This window comes from Dermacentor albipictus, chromosome 4, assembly GCF_038994185.2.
Source record: "Dermacentor albipictus isolate Rhodes 1998 colony chromosome 4, USDA_Dalb.pri_finalv2, whole genome shotgun sequence".
In the NCBI taxonomy this organism is placed as follows: Eukaryota; Metazoa; Arthropoda; class Arachnida; order Ixodida; family Ixodidae; genus Dermacentor; species Dermacentor albipictus.
In genome coordinates, this window is record NC_091824.1 from 92,996,552 (window position 1) to 93,021,200 (window position 24,649).

At 42.7% G+C, this 24,649-nt stretch overlaps 1 protein-coding gene across 3 annotated transcripts in view; it reads left to right on the plus strand.

Moving 5' to 3' along the window:
• The window catches only part of didum (dilute class unconventional myosin), a 70,157-nt gene that overhangs the window by 14,101 nt on the left and 31,407 nt on the right, over nt 1–24,649 (plus strand). For all 3 annotated transcript variants that reach the window (XM_070537264.1, XM_070537265.1, XM_070537266.1), the window contains 11 exons: nt 1,136–1,401; nt 2,265–2,346; nt 2,927–3,067; nt 3,971–4,177; nt 8,174–8,305; nt 10,300–10,484; nt 10,840–10,951; nt 16,028–16,239; nt 19,371–19,560; nt 20,810–21,016; nt 21,898–22,110. In XM_070537264.1, the coding sequence (XP_070393365.1) occupies nt 1,136–1,401; nt 2,265–2,346; nt 2,927–3,067; nt 3,971–4,177; nt 8,174–8,305; nt 10,300–10,484; nt 10,840–10,951; nt 16,028–16,239; nt 19,371–19,560; nt 20,810–21,016; nt 21,898–22,110 (1,947 nt within the window). The remainder of the gene's footprint in view (nt 1–1,135; nt 1,402–2,264; nt 2,347–2,926; nt 3,068–3,970; nt 4,178–8,173; nt 8,306–10,299; nt 10,485–10,839; nt 10,952–16,027; nt 16,240–19,370; nt 19,561–20,809; nt 21,017–21,897; nt 22,111–24,649) is intronic.

The window sequence follows — 24,649 nt, forward strand, 5'->3', positions numbered from 1 at the left end:
TTAAGGCATACTTGAGATTGTTTAAGTACATTGATGGCGAGGATAATGTGAGTAGACACACACAGTTGCTAACTTCAACAAATGCTTTGTTAGAAGCAGGTGCCCATATTCATAGGCATGCAAATCACACTTATGTGAAATTGAAAGTGCTGTGCAAGCACGAAATTGCGTTCAGAAAAGACAGTTCTTTTCTTGACAAAGCAAACGAAGGCATGCTCACACTTTTGCTACTGACCGAGGCATGTGCTGCAGCAAGCACCATAGAAATCGCTTTGTAAATTGCAGAGAATGTGTTGTCTGTCAGAAATTGTTTTCATGCCTTAAGTTCTACGTAGGTGAGATGGGACGCTGTCTAAAGGACAAATTAAAAGAACACAGCAACAACGTGAAGAAAGGACATGACGGCTGGCTAGGTCTGCATTGTAGCACATGTGGTTATTAGCTGTTGTTTCAATATAGCTTTGTTGTGTCGAGACAGAGATAATATCGCTAGGCTGATTATTGAAGCAGCAAAAATGTAAGCCTAAGTGACACGTGTGTGAGCATGCCTTCAATTGCTTTGTCAAGAAAATAACTGTATTTTCTGAACACAATTTAGCATGTGTGCAGCACTTTTGCCTCCACATGAGCAGGATTTGTATGCCTATAAATATGGGCACCTGTTTCGAACAAAGCATTTGTTGAAGTTAGCGCTTGTGTGGATCCACTCGCTTGTCCTCTTTGTCAGTGCACTTAAAACAATCTTAATTATGCTGGAGACCAAATTTTGGGGGGGGGGGGGGGCTCCGCTGCACCAAGCAGCAGCGACCTGATACAAAAGAAATAGCCGCAAGAGCCATCACCATCACCATAGCTAAGTCGCTTGCTGAAACGAAATGTGCACAATAAAAAGGCATGCTTTACACTGTTAGCTGCATATCTGCATGTCCTGTGAATGCCAGCTGTGAGGTTGTGATGAGGGAGTGAGCTGTGATGTGTGCGTCTTATGTCACGGGACTAATTCATTTGCAATCATATCTGTCATGCAAGTCCAGCTTTAGAGAAGTTAAACCAATCAATTACTACTATAGATAAAAATGAGACCACTTAGTGCATGCAAGTTGTGTGTTACAGCTTATTTCTTTCTTGTTTTCAGCCCCAAAACCCTCACCTTGTGACAATGTGTGAATTGCTAGGTATAGACCAAGAACAGATCTCTGTTTGGCTTTGCAACCGACGAATTGAGAGCATGCGGGAGGTGATTACGAAGCCGATGACTGCCGACCAGGCCATGTTTGCCCGAGATGCACTTGCCAAGCACATATATGCACGCCTCTTTGACTGGATTGTCTCTAGGATCAATAAGGCGCTCTCTTTCAAGGACAAAGTGAACCGCTTCATTGGTGTCCTGGATATATATGGGTGAGATCCCTCACTGTTCTGTTGCAGCAACTTACTGAAGTTTTCTTGTGTTTCGGTAGATAAACTTGCTTTCTAAAAAAATGGTAGACTTCTGGCATCTTGGCTAAAGGAAGTGTATATGACAAGCATACTGTGGAGTTCACTTAAAACATTACTGATTGTAACAACAAACCATTACAGTGAAGGTTTTCCTGCAGCATCATATTTCAGAAATGTACAAAATCAGCCAAGGAACAATCATTCCTTTTTATTTTCAACGTATTTTGTAAGTGGATGGCACTATACTATCAGCTAGGAGAGCTTTAGGAATGTATAGCTTGCAAAAATAGCTGAATTACTATGATGCCTGAGCATACAGCTTGGTATTTAGAGGTGCGCTGTGCACTAAAACACAGCCTGAAAATTCACTTTATTCGTGAAATCCACACACCCATTTCACTTGCGGTACTAATAGCACTTAGGTTCACAGCTCAACTTGGAACGAAGACAGATACAATCCCCATAAAGCTCGGACAACCGAGGTCTTCTGTTGTCTAGCTTTTCAATATATGTTCACTAACTTGCACTGCATGAAAACAGGACAGTGAGAGAGACGCACATGTACACTGCTGTATCTACATGTGTACCTCTCACTGTCGTGTTTTTATGCACTTCAAGCTAGTGTTAATGAACCAACTATTCCGACAGTACATTCTTGTGAATATATGTGTGTAGGTCAACGAGCTATTCGAACTGTATGGGAAAGGTAGCCTTGTATCTTTGCTTCTTTACATTTATGAAGTCTGGATAGGCTGCTTCAGATATGCAGCATACCTGTTGAGGAATGTCATAGATTTAATGTTGCGTATGTTTGTTTGTTCCAGATTTGAAACATTTGAGACAAACAGCTTTGAGCAGTTTTGCATAAACTATGCAAATGAGAAGCTCCAGCAGCAGTTTAATATGGTATGTCCTAGCAAATGAGCTTTTCAGAGAACATTGTTTAACCTCTTTAGTCCTTGAATACCAATGCACAGATGCAAAGAGCTGATTCTTTCAGCATGAAGTCGTCCTGGGTAATATATAGGGGAAATACCAGATACAATAGACACTTCCATGGTTGAAATTTTATTGCACCATTCCATTGGAATCATGTTATTTTCGGATGTTTTCACAAGACCTATAGCATGTTTGTTTCTAATGCACCTCATGTCGATATGTTTTTTCAAGCTCAATAAACACAAATATATAGAAAAAGGAACAATCTGAAATTTGTTTAGCTGGAACTTGAAAAGCGTGTACTTGTGTGAGAGCCAGTTACAGTTACGTTCTTATAGTAATACATGCATGGCAGCAATTGACTGGTGTGCAGTGTTATCAGCATATGCAAATAAAAGCTTGGCCTTTCTCATTATAGCAGTTTAATTTAGGAAAACTTATTTGGTGCAGCTCACTTGCTCCTAACTATTCAATTAGAGTGCCTTTACCTTGCCACTTGCCATTTTATGCAAGTTATTCATGTGCAACACATTGCCTCTCATTACAGCATGTATTCAAACTAGAACAGGAGGAGTATGTAAGGGAGCAGATAGAGTGGAAGTTCATTGACTTCTACGACAACCAGCCCTGTATTGATCTCATTGAAAGTAAACTGGGTGTCTTGGATCTGCTGGATGAAGAATGTCGGGTGAGTGTAGGCTTTCTTTCTGTCACACATGTGCTTGCATGATCTTGCTGCTGTGTGTGTGTTCATATTTTAGGAGTTGACTTGAAATGTGCCATACGCTTTGGAGTGGGTGGTAAAATGCTATAACAGCCTATTAATCCTATTATTAAAGTACGGAAATATAAAAGGTGTATGGATTGCTAATGAAAAAAAGAAAATGTCTCTAATCAAGAAAAAAAATTTGGGCGTTGCTTTAAGCATAATGTTATTCTGTTGAGCTGTGGCGCAAAATATTGTAGTAGTTCCTAGAAGGATAGATTCTGGTACTGAGCACATGGTTCTACGTTGAATTCTTGGTGGCCGCCACCACAATCCAGTGCTGGTAGAGTGCAAGAAATCCTGCGTGTTTACATTCAGCTGCATGCTAAAGTATCCCAGGTGGTAACAATTATTTGGGAGCCCTGAACTAGGGCATCCCTTATAGTACAAATGTTGCTTTGGGAGATTGAAATGTCATTGGCAAGTCGGGCATACCGTATATGGCTATACACAGCTTAAGAGCACCAAGTTTTGGGTGAGTTAGTTTTGCATAGCAGAACAGTCAAGCGTGCACAAATAAGGGCAGAGGGAGGTGTAAACAACACGGGTTGGAAGTAAGCGCTTGTGTTGTCTACACATCCCTCTGTTCTTGTTTGTGCGTGCTTGACCGTGTTCTGCTATGAATAGCTTGCCTGCTTCTGACAGCACTATGGCTGGTATTGCTTCCTTTATTACAACTCATTTTTAGCCTAAACATGTTTCCACAGCCTGCCATAATTCAGATGGTTTTGATTCATTTATACTAAACTGTGCTATTTAAACCTGCAAATGTGTCTTTGACTTAATGATAGGCTTCTCTATTGTGCTGCTGGCATTGCCCTTTAGGTGCCCAAGGGAAGCGACAAGTCATGGTGTGGCAAGCTCTTTGAGAAGTGTAAGCAGTGGAAGCATTTTGAGAAACCCCGCCTTTCCAACACTGCCTTCATCATCCACCATTTTGCGGATGACGTCACTTACGAGTCGTATGGTTTCCTCGAGAAGAACAGGGATACTGTACTGGAGGAACATATCAACATCCTCAAAGCTAGTCAAGTAAGATGATTAATTCATTTCATTCATTCATTAATTTATTGATACTGTGAATCCCTTTGTAACAGGAAGGGCTGTATGTGATACATAGGAACATGGTATAAGGTGTTACATACTAAATCTTATACAATAAAGAATTTTGGCATATAACAATTTGATTATGTGATTATACAAGGGAATAACTGGAACAAAGAGGATATGACAACAATAATTACAGTTGCAGAAACCATTTACAGGGTCAGTATTGAGGTAATAAGTCACGCAACAATCAAGGGTACAATAATGCCAACAAGAAAAGAAATATATTGCATCAGCCCGTAATTATATACAAGCACAAACACCGTTAAAATAACAAGGCAACAAGGAGCTACGTAAATAATGAGAATTATTGCTGCAATACGTATAGTTGATCCGCAATCAGGGTACCAATGGTATCTAAGGATGAGCTGTCAGTGATACCTGTGTTAAGATTATTCCATTCGCGTATCGCCCTTGGAAAAAATGAGTATTTGAATATATCAGTGCAGAATGAAAATTCGCTTTATATGTGTGTGTGTTTATGACGAGTTAATCTATTCGAGAACATTGATATGTATTTCTTAATAGGCAGTTTAAGTTGATTATGTATTAACTGATACACGATTTTTAGTCTAGCAAGCTTGGCTCTGTTATCCATGGCTAGCAGTTCTGCCCATTTCAGCAATGCTGTTGGTGAGTCTGTGATGGAATGTTTATTATATATGTATCTTGGCACTTTTCGCTGCACCCCTTCAAGATTTTTAATCAGCTTATTAGTAAACAGGAACCAAACGGTGTTGGTGTACTCTAGAACCGGTCTTATAAGTGTTTTACATGCGAGTAACTTTGTTTCAGATGGTGCTAGTTTAAGGCGTCTGTTAATGAAGAATAGCTGACTCATTGCGGTTGATGTGATATTGTTAACGTGAGAATCCCACCTGAAGTCGGATGTTAGTGTCACACCAAGGTACTTATGCTCATAAACAGATGCAAGAAGTGTACTGGAAGGCTGATGTATGTTTTTTTCTGGATATAGATAATAGAACGGAATTTTTTAGATTAATATCCATCTGCCAGTCCTTGCACCATTTATTAAGGTGAAATGGGGGGGGGGGGGTGCTTATGTCTCAGCATTCAGTCGACCTTCAAAGTCCTTGAGCGAGAATGCTTCCATCACACAGGAAAGGTACAGAAACTATCATCAGTGGCTCATACCAGTAATCAAGAAAGATAGATGATAAAGATGAATGACAAAGCGAATTAACATGGATGGGGATGACTCAAGCGAGTTAGACTTATTGAATTAAGAGGATGACTGAGAAAAGATGCCAACTCAGCAGATTAAGAGGCATGACTAAATGAAGTAGACTAAGTGAATTAAGATTAAGGGGGTTGACCAAGTCAATTAAGAGGAAGAATAAGCAAATTACGAGGGATGACTAAGCAAAAATAAGAGGATGAGTAAGCGAATTCAGAGGGCTGACTTAGCAAATTAACGGGGATGTGTATGTCATGTGCCTGCCTTTAATGTATGGGCTTAAAAGATATTGCGCGACATAAAAAACGACACGGACGTGAAAGAAGACAACACACCTTGCGCTTGGTGTGTCGTCTTCTTTCACGTCCGTGTCGTTTTTTATGTCGCGCAATATCTTTTAAGCAATGGACTACCAACTTGCCCGGAATGCTGCTCTCATTAATGTATGGGCAGTTGGGATCTTGCTTTCAAGTCATCTTAAGGATAACATAAGAGACCCTGTGGATTTTCACGGTAGCAATTGTAGGGATACTCAAGACGCCATCACCATTGTTGTGCTCTGTTGCTGCTGATGCCTGCAGACTCGTGTGTGATAGGTTAGAGTATTTTTAGAGACATGCAGTGTGTTTGGCTGCAAAAATGATGATGCGAGTAGATGCACCATCAATGTTACGCTCATTCGCTACGGTGGAGAGGCAAGGCAGCATTCTGCCTTCCACTGCTGGCATGAACATTGTGTGCATTCACGCTAACGTGTGCTAGCATTTATGCTAATCTGTATGCAGTTTGTCTGAGCAGTAAACGTAAAGCTAATGTTATGTAGTCGATTCTTGTTACATTGGACCCTGATTATCCGCCAAAAAACGTCTGTTTTATCGGAAGACCGTAATATCCGACATGCCCCACCTCTGAAACTTTGGTTGCGGTGTGTAACAATGTTACTGCAAAGAGTGAGTGACGAATGTCTTGAGTAATAAACAAACAAATAAAGTTGCAGTTTCACCAGAGAGGCAAAGCATCGATTGCGATATCAAATTAGTAGACAGCTATGTGAAGTAAGGATAGTAGCTTTATCAGCTCTATAATGTTGTAAACATTCGCTTACTAACTAAACAAGCGCTGTGTCACGCAAGTGCAGGTAAACATGAACACATCTCGCTCGATGACCGTGGATAGTTATGGTCAAAAAGTTGGAGTGAGGAAGCGCGGTAGCAGCAGCGAGCAGATTGACCTTCGTGCTGTCTTTCGCTTCAGCGTGAACTAAACGTTGAAATCCCAGCGCATACAAAGCTACTGGCATTGGGCGCACTTTGTCCACATCACAGATAGCTTTCAAGACACGGCGCCAGCGCGGGTGCGCACTTTGTCCATCGCAGATCACTTTCAAGGCATGGCTCTTTACTGACCTTCGCAAGTCAGTTGTTGGCATGTTGGCATGGCAAAAGTCCATGTTATGTGCCCAGTTTTGACAAATATTGCCGCCAATTTAATCCACTGTTGCCAATAATCTGTTGTAGCGCGGTCCATTGAAAGCAAACTTCGTTGCATTAATAAAATAGGTAGAGCAAACTAAGGTTGAAGTATGGTCCATTATATCTGAAACTCTGTTGTGCTTAGGTTCATTGTAATGTGTGTGGACTGCATTATATGTCAATAGGCGCCGACTAACACCAACGGTTTCCTGTTGGTTTCATCTTATGCACAATCGAGGTGTGACGCCTTCAACACCACTGGTGGTGTTCACCTTGCCAGCATTGTAAGGTGCCTGGTAACTGTTGGGGTGCTGCTCCTTCTGCCCAGCTGCAGTTGCCTTGCAGGCTGCATCGTGACAGCATGTTGCACCCATGTATAGTTAGGACACTGTCCAAGGAATTCAAGCACGACTAATACTTGCTATCACTGTCAATGCCTGCCCTTGAGGCAAAAATGCCAAATGTTTCTTTCTTAGCTGCCATCGCTCTCTACAATCTTCTGTACGCTCATGGTAGATCATTGGATTGTTAGTATACATATATGTCCGTAGTTCTCACATTTCTGCTTCCTTCAGTGCACATGATTTGCATCTTTATCCTTGTTATGCAAATTCAAATGTAACATGTAGTGCTTATGCTCTTGAAACTGATGCTTTTGTGCACACAAAAGCTTGGCTCATTACCTATGTTTCATTTCAGGGGGATGTTATATATGTGAAAGCTTCGTTCCATTGTATTGTCTATGTATTTTTCAACCTTATCTTTTGTTATGAATGTTGAACTGCTAAGAATGACGTGCTGTATTCTATGTTTCTTGCAGCACCATGTTAGAACACCCATCATTGAATTCAATAGTATATAAAATACATAAATAAAACATCATTGCTTTGCATGATGGTTCTCAGCTGATTTAGTTGGTTTATACTTTTCTGGAGTTCACTGGACAGTTATGCTGAAAACACAAAAAGAAGGAAGACAGTTTCATTGCATTTCCTTCCATGTTGTGAAAGTAGGTGTCTGTTGAATTTCTGGAAAATCATTGCCTTGCATTGCTGCCTGGCTGTATTGGAGAATGGCGCAACTCTTTGATACACTGTTAATTCTTTTCAAATCGAAGGTGTCTGTCTTTACCGTAGATATAATATCTGAGAGCAACAGGGAAATAGTCTAAAGAACTTCATGTAAGCGCATATGCATAGGCGTGCATGTGTGTTTGTTTGACATGCACTTATGTGTGAATATTTGGTGCAGTATGAACTGGTCGCAGAGTTGTTTGAAGATGAGCCATCATCAAACAAGAGGCTGAAACCCACAGTAAAAGTTGCATCTGCACAACCGGTGTCGTCTTCAAAGAAGCAGCACAAGAAAACAGTGGGCTCCCAGGTAACTACACAGTAAACACAGTGCGCAAATGAGTTCAGAAAGACTGATCGATTAATGCAGACAACAGGTCATTAGCAGCATTCTGCTTGTGCCAAGTTGCCCTTGTTTCTGTGCTCACCAGTGCACAGCTTGTTAGCATGTTACATGATGAGTATGCTGTTCACTCTGAATTTTAAAAAGATATTACGCTACTTAGAATACGTGTGCCATAACAGGCACATATGGAAGGCAAGGCATTGTGATCCTAACGAAGTGCTAATGTGATTCTGCCAAAGTTATTGTCTGACTGTTTTATTGTGTACACTGAATGGAATGTTAAAGAAGAAAATAGTTGTGGATCAGGGGCTTTGCAAAAAAAAAAAAAAATCTTTGCACTCTGGCATTGCAGTCATCATAGACAAGAGGGTAGACCTAACATCTCGGTTTCAAGCTGCTGAACTGAGGAGTAGAGAGGCATTTGATAGTCCACATTTAAAAACTACTTCCAATTGTGCGGCTGAGAACAAGGTTGTGAGTGTGACTACTGGACACCTGGCACATTGGCTGTGGTGCTCTGCTGCTGAGCACAAAAGTTGCAGGTCCATCTCCCAGCTGCAGCGGCTGCATTCCGAAAAGGGCGGACTCAAAAAGATGCTCCAGTGCTTAGGTTTAGGTGCACGTTAAAGAACCTCAAGTTGTCGAAATCAATGTGGAGCCACTACAGGCATCTCTTATAGCCCCAGTGTTTCTTCGATACATTAAACCCTAAAAATTGATTCGATTTCATCAATGGATGTTATAGCCACATTCCAAGGTGGTGAAATGCAAAAATGCTTGTGGGTGCCGAGGTTTTGGTCCACATTACAGAACCCCAGCTGGCCACAATTGGAGGCATCTGCTGTAGCATCTGCCATAACACTCTGTTGTTGCTTTGATACAGTCAACCCCTCGTCAATAAATGTTTTTAATACTTCGCCAACACACAATATGCTTTTCGCAAGAACATCGAAGGTTTACTCTTGGTATCATCATCTGTCATACTGGGCAGTTTGTACACTCTCTACCATCATCCTGTAAATCTGCTGATAATGTAGTAGTACAAGAAACACCCTACTGTGCTTCTTCCTCTTGCTTTTTCTGAGGGTTAAGCATCAAAAATAAGCTATCATTAGAGGCATTGGTAAAGTAAGCATAGCAGTCTGAGCTCACAATCAGGTGGCTGGAAACAATCTGCCGAGTCCTCACTACTTCTGTCATTAAAAATGTTTTGCAGCTGAAGTGCATATTTTGCATCAGTTTGATTTGGGGCATCTGCCACATACTGGAAGCAAATTTTAATGGTGCCTTCCGTCAGTCTTTTTCCTTCCCTTCAAAACTCCCCAATGAGCTTAAAATTGAGAAATGCACCTAAAATGAAAGTACATTGTTCAAGCTGTGTCGCAGATAGATGATGTTCCCAGTAGAAGAATTTGTTGAAAAGCCAACACTCGAATGGAACAATTTCCTATTACAGCGTACACAAATGAAAGTGGCAGCGTTGCTGCATGTGACTTAAGTGCAATCTGTTATTTTGCTGCTACTATTAAACCTTGACATATTCAAGTTGGTAAAATCATCAGTTTCATTCGTTACATTGAAATTATTTTTGTACTAAAATTCGACCTTTTATGCAAATAAGTAAGAGCCGCCGATCAATTTTACATACACAGAAGGGGCCACAAAATTTTCCTAATTATCGGTCAACCGAAAAAAGAAAATTTGAATGAGAAAAAAATTAATTTCATTAAATTTGATAGACATGTCAAAAGATAGTTTCATGCCGTGTCAACGAGATCTTTACATCGGTAGTACGATGTGAAGATAGTACATTAGCATACTTCGTTATAAAGAGGTTCTAAATACATGGTGTTCTCTGGACAAGAGCTTATGAAAAGTTAAATGCTTCATTATATCGACAATTTCATTATATTGAGGTTAAACTGCATAACTAGTCGGTTCTGTCTCCCTCTTTACAGTTTCGTGACTCTCTTGGCTTGCTTATGAGCACCTTGAATGCCACGACACCCCACTATGTCCGTTGCATCAAACCGAATGACCAGAAAGCAGCATTCACGTTTGACACCAAACGGGCAGTCCAGCAGCTCAGAGCATGTGGTGTATTGGAAACAGTCCGGATCAGTGCAGCTGGCTACCCATCAAGGTGGGCAATGCTGCTTCAGCTTTTCGCAGTGCAAACTACTACAGAATGTTGAGCTTCTCTGTACAGGCTTTTGAACCTTTTATGTTAACATAACATTTAGCGATGCAGAAAAGAATGTAAAAGGAAGCATTGAAGTGATACCAAAGATAAAGATTGAGTTAAACTGGATTGACAGATTACAGTTATGGGTTTGCAAGTTAGTCAGCCTTGGTGCGAGCAGAGGTTTGTTGTGCCAGAAGGAATGCAAGACGGGCAAGGTCATTTTGAGGATTCCCATAGGGATTTCCTATAGTGTCATGGCTTTTGGCAGTGTCATCAGGAGCACTTGATCCCATGTATTCTTTTTCTCCTCCAGATGGGGCTATCAGGAGTTCTTAAGCAGATATCGTGTGTTGACTTGTGCCCGAGATATTGACAGGAGCGACCTCAAGGTTACATGTAGGAAGATCTTGGAAAATGTCATAAAGGTATGCCAATGCTTTTGTTCTGCTAGCTCAGAGTACCACTTGTATTGTGACATATTAGAGAGCTCTACCTTTGACAATATACCTTGGCTTTGGTCAAAAGGTATATTGCCAAAGTGTAGTTGAATGTCTTACTGCCGGCATAAAAACAGGATTTTCTGTCTTCTGAAATATAGCCAAGGACCAGGGGCTGTGTTTAACTTTTGGGATACTTTGATTGGCAAGCCAATGAAAAGGGATGTGTTGAAACAGGTGGCACACTGATCAAGAAATATTTTCACATTGTGTACCGCAGATTGACAGAATGCTCACTGTTCCATTGAAGCAGAGCTCCAGACGTTGCATTGTGCAAAAATGAAACTACAGTAAAACCTTGTTGATTTGACCCTCGTTGATTGTAAAATCTGATAATTCGGACTCGTCCTTTGTCCCGGCAGGTGTATGCATTATTTAATGCAATCAAATTCATTCATTCGAATGTATTCAGCCGCACATCAATTAAAGGGCCCCTGAAACGGTTCGGACAAATTTTGTAGGTGCGTAGGGTACAGTTTAAGTAGAAAATTCGCACCACAATTTAAGTGAAGCGTTACGTATTAATGGAGCTGCAAGCGATTAGAAGTTACCCTCCTCCCTAGCTATGCTTTTCCTCCTCAACTCGCTCGTCGAGCGAGCGGCGCTAAGCTCCGCCTTCACTGGTTCAGCGTCACGATGCGACGTCACATCGCTCACTTCCGGTTGTTTAGGAGCACGCCCCCTCCCGCGCGAGACCTCTCCGCTAGCCGCTTGGCCGTTGACCGAGAGCTATCGAACCAGTGTGCGTTGCGAGCATTCTGTCGTAGCGCCGAACGTGTCTGGTACTCCGCTAAAAACAGGCAAGCTGGTCATTTCGGCAAATGACTGGAGGCATAAGCTCAAGCTGATGAAGGAACTTTAGCGTAGACGTACGTGAGCAGCCTGATCGGTCTGCACGGTCCGGACACTTGCTGGCGCAGCGCTTAACCAGTCAAACAAAGCGCTAATATTGCTCTAACCAAGTGTAAAGCATTTTAAACATTTATAAATCAACGTGTTGATGATTACACTCCTGCGAAAAATACACACCAGCAGCAAAGAATACACTTCGTTGCTGCTACTGTGTATGGTTGGGCTCTGTGCCACCAGGTGGCTGCACCGTGCAGACCGGTCACATTTGCCCTTCTGCTCATCTCGTGGCTCATCCCGGCACAGTCAAGCGGCCAGACCCTGTCCCCTTGAGCTTGCGTTTGCCCTAATACTGGACTCGCGGTTTGCAGGTCGCTAAGTTTGCAGTCCACAAGGCAACAAAGTCGAATCATAGTGCTCGCGAAAAGACTGAGACCGACTCTGACCGCGGAGCTCTCGTCAAAATGGAATACGTTGTAGCACAAGCAGACGATACTTGCTGTGTGCCGGAAGTGCTGAAGTGTACTAAAAAACTATTCTTGTGTATTCTCTTCGTGTTATTTTCTTTTTACAAAAACAAAGTAACTAACATTCCAACTATTACGAGCATCATTTGTTCACCATAAAGTTGGAAAAATTATCGACCACGCGCCCTGGTCAGCCAATCAGATAGCTCGCCCATGTGACGTAATATGGGTTATTTGCATCATATGGGTAGGGGCGGCTTAAAATTCCGCCGAGCAGTGCGCTGCGATCGGCAGCGATGTGTATTTTTAAAACCTCATAATAAATTACACGCTTTACGCAGAGCACTTAGATGCATCAATTAATGATCAGAAGAACCTACTCTAACGACTCAGTACATTTGTAGAAAATCGCCAAAATCGTTTCAGGGTCCCTTTAATTCGGACAACTCTCGGAGCTCGGGTGCAGTTGTTTCAGCAAGCGGTAGTTTTGTTTTGACTTCGTGCATGCACCGGCTGCATGCCTTCAGAACTGCAAGGTTGCCGTCTATGATCGTATCGATACTGGTTGTGGTTTCGTCCGTAGTGGTTGCGGCAAACAGTTTCGTTTTAACTTGATGCAAAGCTGTTGAGGGTGAAGAGCATTGGCTACATTGCGATGGATGTATGATCTGTTGGTGACCAGCTCACTAGCGAAAAAAATAATCGGGATTTACGTGAGGTAGTAAAAAAGCGTGTCTCAGATGACGAAGTATGCCGCAGCCGCTCTGCAAAGGACGTTGCGAGGCCTTCACTGCTGCGAGCGCTGATCAGTCATAAGATGACCAGAACTGCTGCTTCTGCACTGCTTTTGTGCAAAATAGAAGCAGGTTTCACGGATTTATTCAGTAAATAAAAGCCTCTTGATGTATCAAGCACTTGTTTGTTTTTCTGATACCCTAGATAATTCAACATTCGGTTAATTCAGACATTGTTCTTCATTTCGTAAAATCTGAATTAACCAGGTTTTTTACTCTATATACGAAAATGATCAAACCGTCCCGTGATGTGAACTAAACTCTCTAAATCTCAGTGCAGCAAAAGCTATGGATTGTCAGCAAACAGGAACAGAAACTGAAAAGTGGCATTACCATTGTTCACCGCTAATACCCTTGGTATGATGCAAGCTAAATGAAAGGGTCACGGGATGTCTGATTAGTGGCTTACAGTGGACATGCCCATTTTATTTTGCTCAGGCCGTCATCTGTTCTTATTCCCAATTGGCTGACACAACCGATAATGTTCGCTTGACTCAACCCTTTTAGACTACAGGTATGGGAGGACCATGTACTACCACACATTTATGCTGTACTTTTAAGGACAAAAGCTGAACTAGTTGGCACTTGATATCTGAGGCATTTCTAGCTCTTAAGAGCAAAAAGAAATATCTTATTAAAAGACAGAAAGACATAAGGGCAGAAAAAATGCTGGGTCTTTTTTCTCCTTCCAGCATCTTTCCTGACTTGTCATCTGTTCGTCGTTTTCTAAAAGCTGGTTCACTTAAAGGCTGTGGCGGAGCCATAATGATTGGTGCGATTTTTGATGGGTCAGCCGCAAGCGCTGTCAAGTTGAGGGTTTTTCTGCCAACTTTTATTTTACACTGATGTGCCGGCATCTCTGCAGTTGGGGACTAAGCAATCCTGACCATACAGCTCTTTTAAAGACTTTCAGTATATTTAAATTAATATTTATTTTATTTATTCATAAATATAGTCGACTCTCGTTACAACGGACCCTTACGGGGTACGTTTATCCAAACTCCGTAATATCTGAGATGCCTTCTGAAGCTTCCGTCGTGATGTCTAACAACTTTATTGGAAAGAGTAAGTGGCAAAGGTCAAAAAAAAGAAAAAGAAAGTTGCAGTTTTGCTTGAAAGGCGCAGCATCGATTGCGATAGCAAATTCAGCAAGATAAGTGCAGCAGCAGCAGCGAGTTAATTGACCTTCGTGCTACCTCTCGCTTCAACGCAAACGAAATGTGGAAAGCACAGCACATATGAAGCTACCGGTACTGGGTGCACTTTGTCCTCATCGCAGATCGCTTTGAAGATGAGGCCTGCACAGGTGCGCGCTTAGTTCACATCGTTTAGTAGAACTTGTTGTTGGGCGAGTTGGTAGATATTAGCGAACATTGTTTAACTGTGCGAACAAACGAACCACAAAGACTCCTTGTCCTTGTCCCTCTCTGTCTTTGTGGTTCGTTTGTTTGCGCAGTTAAACAATGTTCGTTAGTTCACATCGCAGATCGCTTTCAAGATACGGCGCCCACGCAGGCATGCACTTTGTCCACGTGGCAGATCGCTTTCAAGTTACAGCACCCGCGCGGCCGCGCCATTAACAGCAGCTGACAGAGTAGAACCCCCCTCTTTCCCTTGCCTGCCCCCCCCCCCCCCCCCCCCCCCCGTGCCTCGCGTGTGAAAGACTGCGCATTAATGCCCTGCTATGGCTATGGCCCGCTAAGGCTATGGCAAAGTGAGGCGTGCCCACAATGCCCTGCCTACTGAAAGTCGCCGTGGCGTGCAGTTCAAATTTGATTTTGGATGCTTATGTAAACACCACCACTTCAGATTTTGGTGCCTACGAGGCAGCAAACATAAGCCAAATGTGCTTGTTTTCAGCGACCCGCAGTGCGCTTAGCCAGTGGACTTGTCGCGGCACGCCGCGGTGGCCGCGATATTTACACACTGTAGCAGACCCCAGCTACATACAACTCTAGTGTGTATGTGCAGCGTTGAGTTCGTGCATGAGAGGGCTTCAGTGCTTGCTCGCACTCACAAGCTCGTCTGACTGTGCTACATGGTGCAGTCCGGGGCTGGCTTTCTCCTTCACCAGCTGGACCAACGGATAGTAGCCATGTCCAACTTGTGCATTTTGAAGCGCTATGAATAAATCTGCCAAGGCAAATAACCAGAAGCGGCCAGGGGTGAAGTGTGCACTGGCAAGCATGCGTGTGGTATGGCTTTAAGTTTCACGGGATTTGAGGCTAGTTGACCATTCAAAACTGGTCGAAATTTGCGAGTAGCGACGGCTACGACACTGATAAGCAGGGTGGCCAAAGTTTCATTGCTACGTGGGCGGCCGTGGCCGAGTGTGAGCTGATAATAGTCGGCTTCTTCTGGAAGTATGTAGTTATTATTGAAATTCTAAACCAGATTTTTGCTTACTTCAGTCTGTTTATTAAACTTTGCCAATAAATATACGCCATTGCAGTAGGAAGAAGTGCACTGATCCAAACACCTTTGATTGACGTCAGCTGTTGATTAATAGCAGCCACTTATGGGAATCCACTATATTACAATGTAAAGCATCCAAAAGAGAGTGAGGAGCAGGCTTTTGTTGAAAAAAATGCGTTCTAGAAAAAGGTGACTTTGTACTACACTTGTGAGCTCCACGTGCCGCGTTGACTGCAAATTGGCTGAAGTGTTCACAGCAGCATATGCTGTCCACGAACTCTGTCTTTTCACCAAGACGGAGGGGTGGTTCAAGACCCCTTCAAGGCATTTTTTCCCCTCTAAGCACTAGAAATGTCTCTAATGGCCATGCTGTAAGTTGTAGAAAGTTTGTAGAGGCCTTCCTGTTTGCCTAACCACAGTTTTGCAAGCTGGTTCGTTCAGCCTGGTGAGTTTTGTTTTTCGACTTTGTTTTGTCACAGGAAGAAGACAAGTTTCAGTTTGGCAAGACCAAGATTTTCTTTCGGGCAGGCCAGGTGGCTTACCTGGAGAAGCTCCGAGCTGAAAAGCACAAGGCTTGTGCTCTGATGATCCAGAAGCACATCAGAGGCTACCTACAGTTCAGGCGCTACCGGATGCTCCTCTGCGCAGCCCGAGGGCTACAAAGATATGGCCGAGGAATGCTGGCTCGCAAGTGAGTAGCACTGCACTGTCTTACAACACCTATTGTGACTGATTGCATTGGAACATTGGTGTGGTTTCTAAGGCCAGGCTGCATTATTTTAAAACCTTCTTGAAGCAGCTCTTCTTTTTCCTAATGTTAGCTTGGCTGCTTAAACCTGTGATCTTAGATTGTTTGTACTGCGTGCATTGGTGGACATTATTTGTAATTCCTTTGCTAAGCGAATTAAGTGCACAGCCATGTAACGAATCTGCAACTACATACTTTTGAATAGCATACCATTCTTCTCACTTAGTTTGGTCTGCCTGTATTATTCCTGCAATGAATTCTGCTTTTAACGAACCCGGCTGTAACAGATTGTCACTTGCACTGGATGAAATTTTATGCAAGTTTTGCCTAGATAATGCATATACAATGTACTTTGCTTTGAGGATGCATGCTTGCAGCAGTGTACTGCATGCAACGTTTTTCAGCCGCTTGCAGAAAGTGCGAAAACACACTTCTTTTTTTACCAAATGCACTAGCGGCGAGTCTCCCACTGTGGCATGTGGTGTGATGCTCCAGAGTTTTCAGGACTACCAAACAAGTGGCAAATCGCCACTGACTGCTGTTAGCTTGGTGACGAGAAGGTGCAAAGGGGTTCCACTAGGCAGTGTTCAGCGCTTCCAAAACAACTGTTGATCGCAAAATACATAACACTTCATTTCACATTGCATCAATTTGTGCAAAAACAAGGGGAAAAAGAGCGGTGAAAGGCAGAGAGGTTAATCAGATTAAGTGTCTGGTTGGCTATTCTGCAAATAGAGATGGGATTTGGACCAAGGACACAGTCTACAAAGCACCTCATGCAGTGGTAGCTGAATGCAGGCCCCAAGTTGAACTTGTATCGCAGTTCTCATTTGTGATAGAGGATTGACAGTGGTCGTCGCTTGTCGCAAAAGATCAAATTAAGGCATCATTTTATTCTATTGATCATTGTTTTGCGCAGAAATGAATTGTAGGCCATGTTTGTGTCATTAACGGCGACGGCAGGGTCCTTCAATGCTTTTCATCTGGTCGTGAAACTTCCTCGAAAGTTTCATGTAGGGACAGAAGTCGTACCAGAGGTGCTTGCGTAACTAGGTGAACAATCTGCTGTGCCAGACCAGGCTATGCAATCATGCAAATATTTCATGAGGAAAGGCGGCTCTCCCACATTTGTATCAGCATGCTTGTAGAATGAACATGCAACAGGCACTTTTGGCAAAATAATTTAAAGTTTGATGTGTTTGTGTTAAAATTGTACACGGCACTGTTCTATGATTGATGTCGCCCCCTCCCCCCAGTAGGCTGCCTTGCACAAACTGTTTCGTTTGGCTGACTTTATTTGCACTTTGTTTAGCTAGTTGGATAAGTCAGTTATATTTGGTTAGCTATTTCACTGTGCCAGTTAGTTATTAGTTGATTAGATAGTAAGTTAAGCAAATTTGCTTAGTTACTATATATAGGCAAGTTATTAGTGAATAATTGTTATTTCAGTTAGAAAACTTAGTTTATCAGTCGGTCAACTTTGTTAGTTCCTTATTTATTAGTGTAGTTGGTGTATTGCTTAGTTATTATTATGTAATTGGTGTGTTGGTTGAATTGGTTTTGTTACTGTAGTTTGTTACGTCATGTGTTATTGAATTTAGTTACTGTAGATTTTAGATTAGAAAGTCAGGTTAGATAGTTATTAGATTGATAATTAGTTCAGTGATTACCTTTTTGTTTGACTAGTTAATGTTTTGCTAGTTTAGTAATTTGTTGTTAATTAATCTAGTAATATTTAGTAATACATTAGTGATTCAATCATTAATAATAAATGATTTGGTAATTAGTTTGGTTTAATTTGAAACAGTTTTTTTATGTGCAATTACATAAAAGTGCAATGTGAACTTGCTCCGTAGTCAGTTTCTAACGATGGAGTAGTCCAAGTAAACAATTTGAGTTTGGAATTAAGCCGCTGTTGCGAACACAACAACAACGAAGGCATTGCAGTTGTTTTGAAATTGTTCGTGTTTAAGTTTCTGAGCACCGTACAGAAAAACAAGGCAGTGATTTGCATGTTGTGTCGACAACATTCATGCACCAATACAGTCAGTGGACCCTTGCGCAATAGCGAGCATAACCACAGAATACCTGTGGCGTATGTTTGCAGTCTGCTACAGTCTACCCTGTACTTGCGCCAGCACCGTGGTGCATCTGCTGCAGGTGCTATATGGAGCTCTCCCATAGCATTACGTAGAATTTTTATGACCAGATGAAAAGTATTGAAGGACCCTGGTGGCAGTGACGCACTTGAGTTGGCTGGCCGTGATGGCAGGGAGCTGGCCACAGCGGCAGAAATATCTCTAAGCCCATTTTTTTGCCAACAAGAGATCTTGCTGTTGTGCAGCAACAATTTCTTGCCGCACAACAGCAACTTGCAAATTTTCTCATATTGCGAGAGAAAACGTGAATAAAATAAGAGGCAATAAAAGAGTACAGGCAAATGATGTGGTTGCGGGGGTGGAGGGGCTTGTTTGTGTTGGTGTTGTAAATTGTCTCTATCGCAGCGCTAAAAGTGCTGTTATTTCTATGCAACCAAAGGTGAAATGTATGCGTCAGTATAGAGCAGGTCCTTTTTCTCTATGGTCTCCTAAAAAACGTTTTTCTTTGCTAGTTTCAGATCATGTGTATCTGCATTGGATTTCTCCCTTGCTCCACTGTTTGGGCAAGGATTAACTTGGATTTCATAGTGTGTACCATGTCACTTCTACTGCTTGTGTGTGGCAGCATGCAGAGAGAACTAAGTTTTTTCGTCTTAATTTGGAAAATAACTGGATCTGAATGCTTGCTATTTATTGAAGTATCTCCTCCGAAACAACCAGTGAAATTTGTCCCAACAGCAACACTGTAGGGCCAATCCTATGACAGCAACCTTAGCGGACTCACCACAGACAAGCCAAGTTAGACTAAATCACGGGCATACGAGAAAGGGAACATGGGTAGCATGTCCTGTAACTGAAGTAAATCTGTGCTGACACCAGGTATATCATTTTCTCGCACTTTCTAAGCTAGTCTGAGAGTGTTTTTGCTCAAACTGTAAATTTCCCTGTGTTGATCTATTCCTTTGTGGCAAACAGGCATGCACATTTCCTGCGTTGCACCAAGGCGGCCATCCTCATCCAGAGGCATGTGCGAGGCTTTCTTGCCAGGCGGCGTTACCAGTGCCTCAGGCTCCTGGTGCTGCAGCTTCAGTGCCGCATCCGGGGCATGTACGCCCGGAACCGGTACGTCCAGCTCCAGCGCAATGCTGCTGCTGTCATCATCCAGGCAAGTCGATGCACTTGTGCAGTGCATACTCTGTAGCTGGTCGTAAAAAGGCAGTGAGCCACGTCACAAAATTCAGGTGGTGCAACCATTGATAATGATGCCTATTGATGCTTTGTAGATGAAACACGCAGCTTTGCAACGCTTATGGAGAGCTGCACTTTTCAAGTGTTGCTCAGTGTGCGTGCGTGTGTGTGCGTGCGTGTGTGTGTGTGTTTGTAGCACCAATATCTATCAGGCATGATTCGTGCACCCCGTTTCCCAAAAGCTTTTTAATTTTTGTCCAAAGTTCATGTGCAGCCCTGCAAGAACGGGTCTAATGCTGAGGAAGAGTTAATCCATGTGACTAAAAATAAGCCAGAGCCCCACTGTTTGCCATGTTCAGGCAGACCTTATCAAAAAGCATCTTGCATAAGGTCACTTACAGTAGATTAGCGTATCAGGTTGCTGATTTAGTGTGCGGACTTAAAATGATGTAGCTCACCAGTACTGAATTATGATGTGTGCAAGGGCATCACTGATTAACTGAGACATGCTTGCTCAGTTTACGGACTGTATCAGCGATTGTTTTTCGTGGGGATTTATCTCCAACATTGCTAATGCCATTATTTCACATCAAATCATGCTATGATACCTTCATAAATAGCTGTTTCCTTGTCATTTTGCCTTTTGATAACTTGCATGGTTGGGCTAAGGCTCGGCATATGATATTGAGATCTCATGTAGAGCATGCTTAAAACCCCTTGTCATTTACCTTAAAAGCCCGGCACATTCTTGAAAAGTCGGCTTTTCTTTCGTCTTCATTTTTGCAATTGCATTTTAAAAGTAAGGATACGACTCTGCTATGAAGTTTGAAAGGCCATGTTTTGTGTGGCTTATCTGGACTCCTAGGCAGATAAAGTAGTTTATTTTTTTTTTGTGGGTTACCTACCTTGAGGTGGCCATCAACTCTTATAAAGGTTGCGTATTTTATTTCATTACTTGCTAGTACTTATTGGCTGTATTTCAGTGGGGACAGAATGGAGCAACATACGGAATCCCAGGTAGTTGAAGCTAATTTATCCCTCATTGTCAAGGTGTAGCTCTGAGAAGCTAAAGCAAATTGAGTCTTTTGAATAAGTAGCTGCACATTCACATATTTTTTTTCTTTTTTTTGCTCAGTTCTTGCATGCAGGCGGGACTGAATCATGCCAGTGGGAACATTGTTGCAGGATTCTTTGTATTCTTGACCACATGGCCTCTGTTCTTGCAGAAAAATGTGCGTCGCTGGATCACCAGGCGCAAGTACCAGCGCGACGTGGCCTGTGTTATCGTGGCCCAGTCGGCCGTGCGCCGCTGGTTTGCCAAGAAGCAGCTGCGCAAGCTTAAGATTGAGGCCAAATCAGTGGAGCACGTCAAGAAGCTCAACAAGGGACTTGAGAAGAAGATCATCTCACTGCAGCAGAAGATTGAAGAGCTGGTCAGTCTTCCTTTTGGTATTTGAGGATACTGTCGACCCCATAGGGGGTCGTAGCAGGCAGGTACATGCAGAAACATACTTCACACAAAAAAACAAGATGAATTACAGCAGAACCTCACTGACACAATCCTGTTATATAAGATTTGCCAATGCCAACATTTGCAGTTGAGAACGCAAGAAGTAACCCGCTTGAGTTATGCTTATTTTTTAGCGGTTCATGCGTTCTCGGAAAACAGTATCTTTCGGCACCAACATTCAATACATTGCCAAACGGTGATCGTATGATGCATTTTCCAGCCGCTAGATTCCATATAAACAAGAAAATGTGCGACGTGCGCGTAAAAGCCTCCCGCCGTGGCAGCTTCACTGCAATACTTGGCAGCCCGTCTCACGTGAAAACGCCAGCGTGCACTCAGTTTCTTATTCCGGTACCAGCAAATCTCCTCCCAGGTTGTCGCACGCCACATTCACAGTTTTTGCTGCCAACTTTAATGCGATAAGCATCTTCACCTGCTTCACAGCATGAATCATGCTGTGAAATGCTGTGAATCATGCTGTGCCGTTGGAATCATACTGCATGCTTTTAATAGGCAAATGTGCTGCTGTTCCCTGCTGCATACTGCGATCGTAAGATAGGTTTTCCGGTCTATACAAAAGAAGTGAAACTATTATGTTAATTTCTCTAAAAACCCTTGTACCACTGTTGGTGGCAAAACTGAAACCAAAGTGTGAAAATAGTACAGACTTCGAACTTTGTGGCATGCGTGAAGGAGCTTCATGCCCATGTGGCAAGCCCTTCATTGCCGCATAGAGCAGTTGTGCGTTTAGGCAATTATGGACTTTTCGAAGTTTGACGGTCTTTACTCCCTCTACCCACACAGGTCAAGGAGAACAAGACGTTCCGGTCTCAGGGTGAGGACATGCGTGGCCTGCAGGAGAAGTTAGAGCAGGCCAAGAATCTGGAGAACCTGTTACGAGTTTCCAACGACAAATTGGCTGCCCTGGAGGAGACATTGGCCTCCGTCCAGGTGAAGCTACGGCAGGTGTCGTGTGAGAAGGAAGAGCTGCTATCCACAAACACAGCGCTCAGCCAGGTACGTCTGGGGCTGAGGTCCTATTTTCACCATTGTTAAAGGGACACTCAAGAGCAACTCGAAGTTGGTTTATACTGGTGAAGTATTCTTTCAAAACCATATTTTCAATCCATCAGCTGACTTTGCAGACAGTTGTGTGGTAACATCTCATCACTCACAATCATCAAAATCTGCAGATCGCAAATACACAGTTACTGTTACATCTACTTGACCTTGCGTAGGCACCATTATATGTAACTAGGCCCGTTGCACCTTTGTCTCTTCTAGCTTTTTATGTCCACATACAGCATTCAACACCAAGAGTATAATTTATTTCATAATTGTGCCACTTGTTTTATTAAAGTCACTTTGCACCATAAAACCAGATTAATCATTATCATCCCATCCATGAAAAAATGTGAACTGCTAATGGAAAAAGGAAGGTCAAATTTCCAATTTTAGAGCTTCATAAGTAATTAAGTGCTGGTACGTCATTGTGATGTTGTAAACTTCAAATGTTGGATTGCGCAACGTTTTGATGGGACGCACAGCAGAGAAACACGCAATAGAGCGCTACTTCCAACTATTGATTTATTCCCTTGTAAGCAGAATAAATACGAGACACTCAAAGGGGAAGTGCAACAAAAATACAAAAACAATTTTACAGAAAGGACCACCCACCAATACTAAGCAGCTTTTTTTACATGATCACTTGGCTGTGCTCGACATTGCAACAAAAAGGAACAACGAGGATACAAAATTTCAGATTAAGGCGTGAGGAAATCTGTTTCTTTTGCACTAAGGGAAACAGACGGCATGCTTACGCATATACTTCCCATATGCACAGTCTCAGCAGCTTCGATAATCTCTCGTGTCATTTGGCTGCCATCTTTGCTCACAATCGTGATTGGTTGACATCCGCAGTCTCTACAATGAATCCCGAGGTGTCCGGCGACTGCTATTGAAACATTATAGTCATGCTCCTATCATCTTTCGTTCAGACGTTGCCCACTTGTCCGATGTACTTTCTGCCACACGAAAGTGGAAGAGAATATACCACTCCCTTGTCTGCAGCTGAGGAGAGGTATAGTTGCAAGTAGTGCTCCGCTGTGTGTGTTTCTCTTCTGTGGGTCTTGTCAAAATGTTGTGCAATCCAACTTCTAGTATGCGATACCAACATGTCCAGTTTTCAACTTTAACAGACTTCAAGGTTGTTGTTGTTTTTGTGTGTGTTTTGATTGTTTTTAATGCAGAAAAAGTTCGTAAATCCTCGTAAGTGAAGTTGTTGGTTCATTAGAATGCAATGTATTTCTTCTTTCTTGATGAACAACAAACTAAGGAGGTGGACACAATGTTAAAAATTCTTGATTTCGTGGGAGGCTAGTTCAGGAACCTGAAAGGTGTGTCACCACCCGTCTTTCATTCTTGCATATATTTTGGCTAGCCTCTGTTTATGGTAAGAGTGATCTTTTTGGTATTCTAAAAACTCAGTTAACGAATATAGTCTTAATATCGCTCTTTAGCGTCTCTTTAAGTTTGCGTTCAGATAATGCACTTTCGGGCCATTTGTGACAGTATGTCAAACCAAATGAGGTTTTACTGTATAGGGGTATTACTCAAATTCATGTGTGCATACCTGACCCTTCTCTGGATCACACCATGCCAGCTGTCGCGAATAGGTTTGGAGCATTGAGAACCCAAACAAATGATGGACACCCAAAAGTGAGACTGAGAGCGGGGCTACTACAGAGTCCAGGGGCCACCTTAAAACCTCTGCATTGATGAGGACAGTGGGTAACTGTTGCAGGTGCCAACCACGGCAGCACAAGCGGGCAGGAATGAGAGAGAGGTCAGGGCCAAGATGGAGTTATTGCTCATGTACGCTAGTGAATGGTCAGGGAACAAGCCAAGACAGAGGACAGCTTTCACACTGCGGAACGAATGCTCGTGCATTGTCCGTTTCCTTCTTTTATATCCTTTTTTCATGGGTTGCACCAAATGTGCGAGGGATAAGGGGTGGAAACGCTTGGGTGGCTCCCTCTGTTGTGTAGTCGTGCAACTGCCTATATTTATTTTCTTTTTAAGAACATAGGTAGTGCATGCTATGTTACAATCCTTCCTGGTACAAAGACTCTTGAGTGTCCTCACTTATAACATGACAGACAAAAAACTGGTGTCACACTAGCACATTCTTACTATATCTTGTAAAGTCACAGGTGGAGGGAGTTCCCTGTTACGCCACATAGTCAAGGGGGGTTTGCCTGTTGTAGAAACGTCCTTGTGCTAGAGTTCGTCGCTAATATACCACAGCTTTGGTAAGCGTTCTGAGAAACACTGCAATGCAGGGGCAGGTTGCTGGTGGTGGGGAAACACCACATGCAGCTCACTGGCGAAAAAATAATCAGAATGTGCATGTGGTATTGAAAAGCATGTCTCAGACTAAAATGCAGGTCTTGCACCGTGGCCGCACTATGAAGGAAGTCGTGAGGCCTTCATTCGCTGTAAGTGGTAATCAGTCACGTGATGTCAAGAATTACACCTTCTGCACTGGTTTGGCACA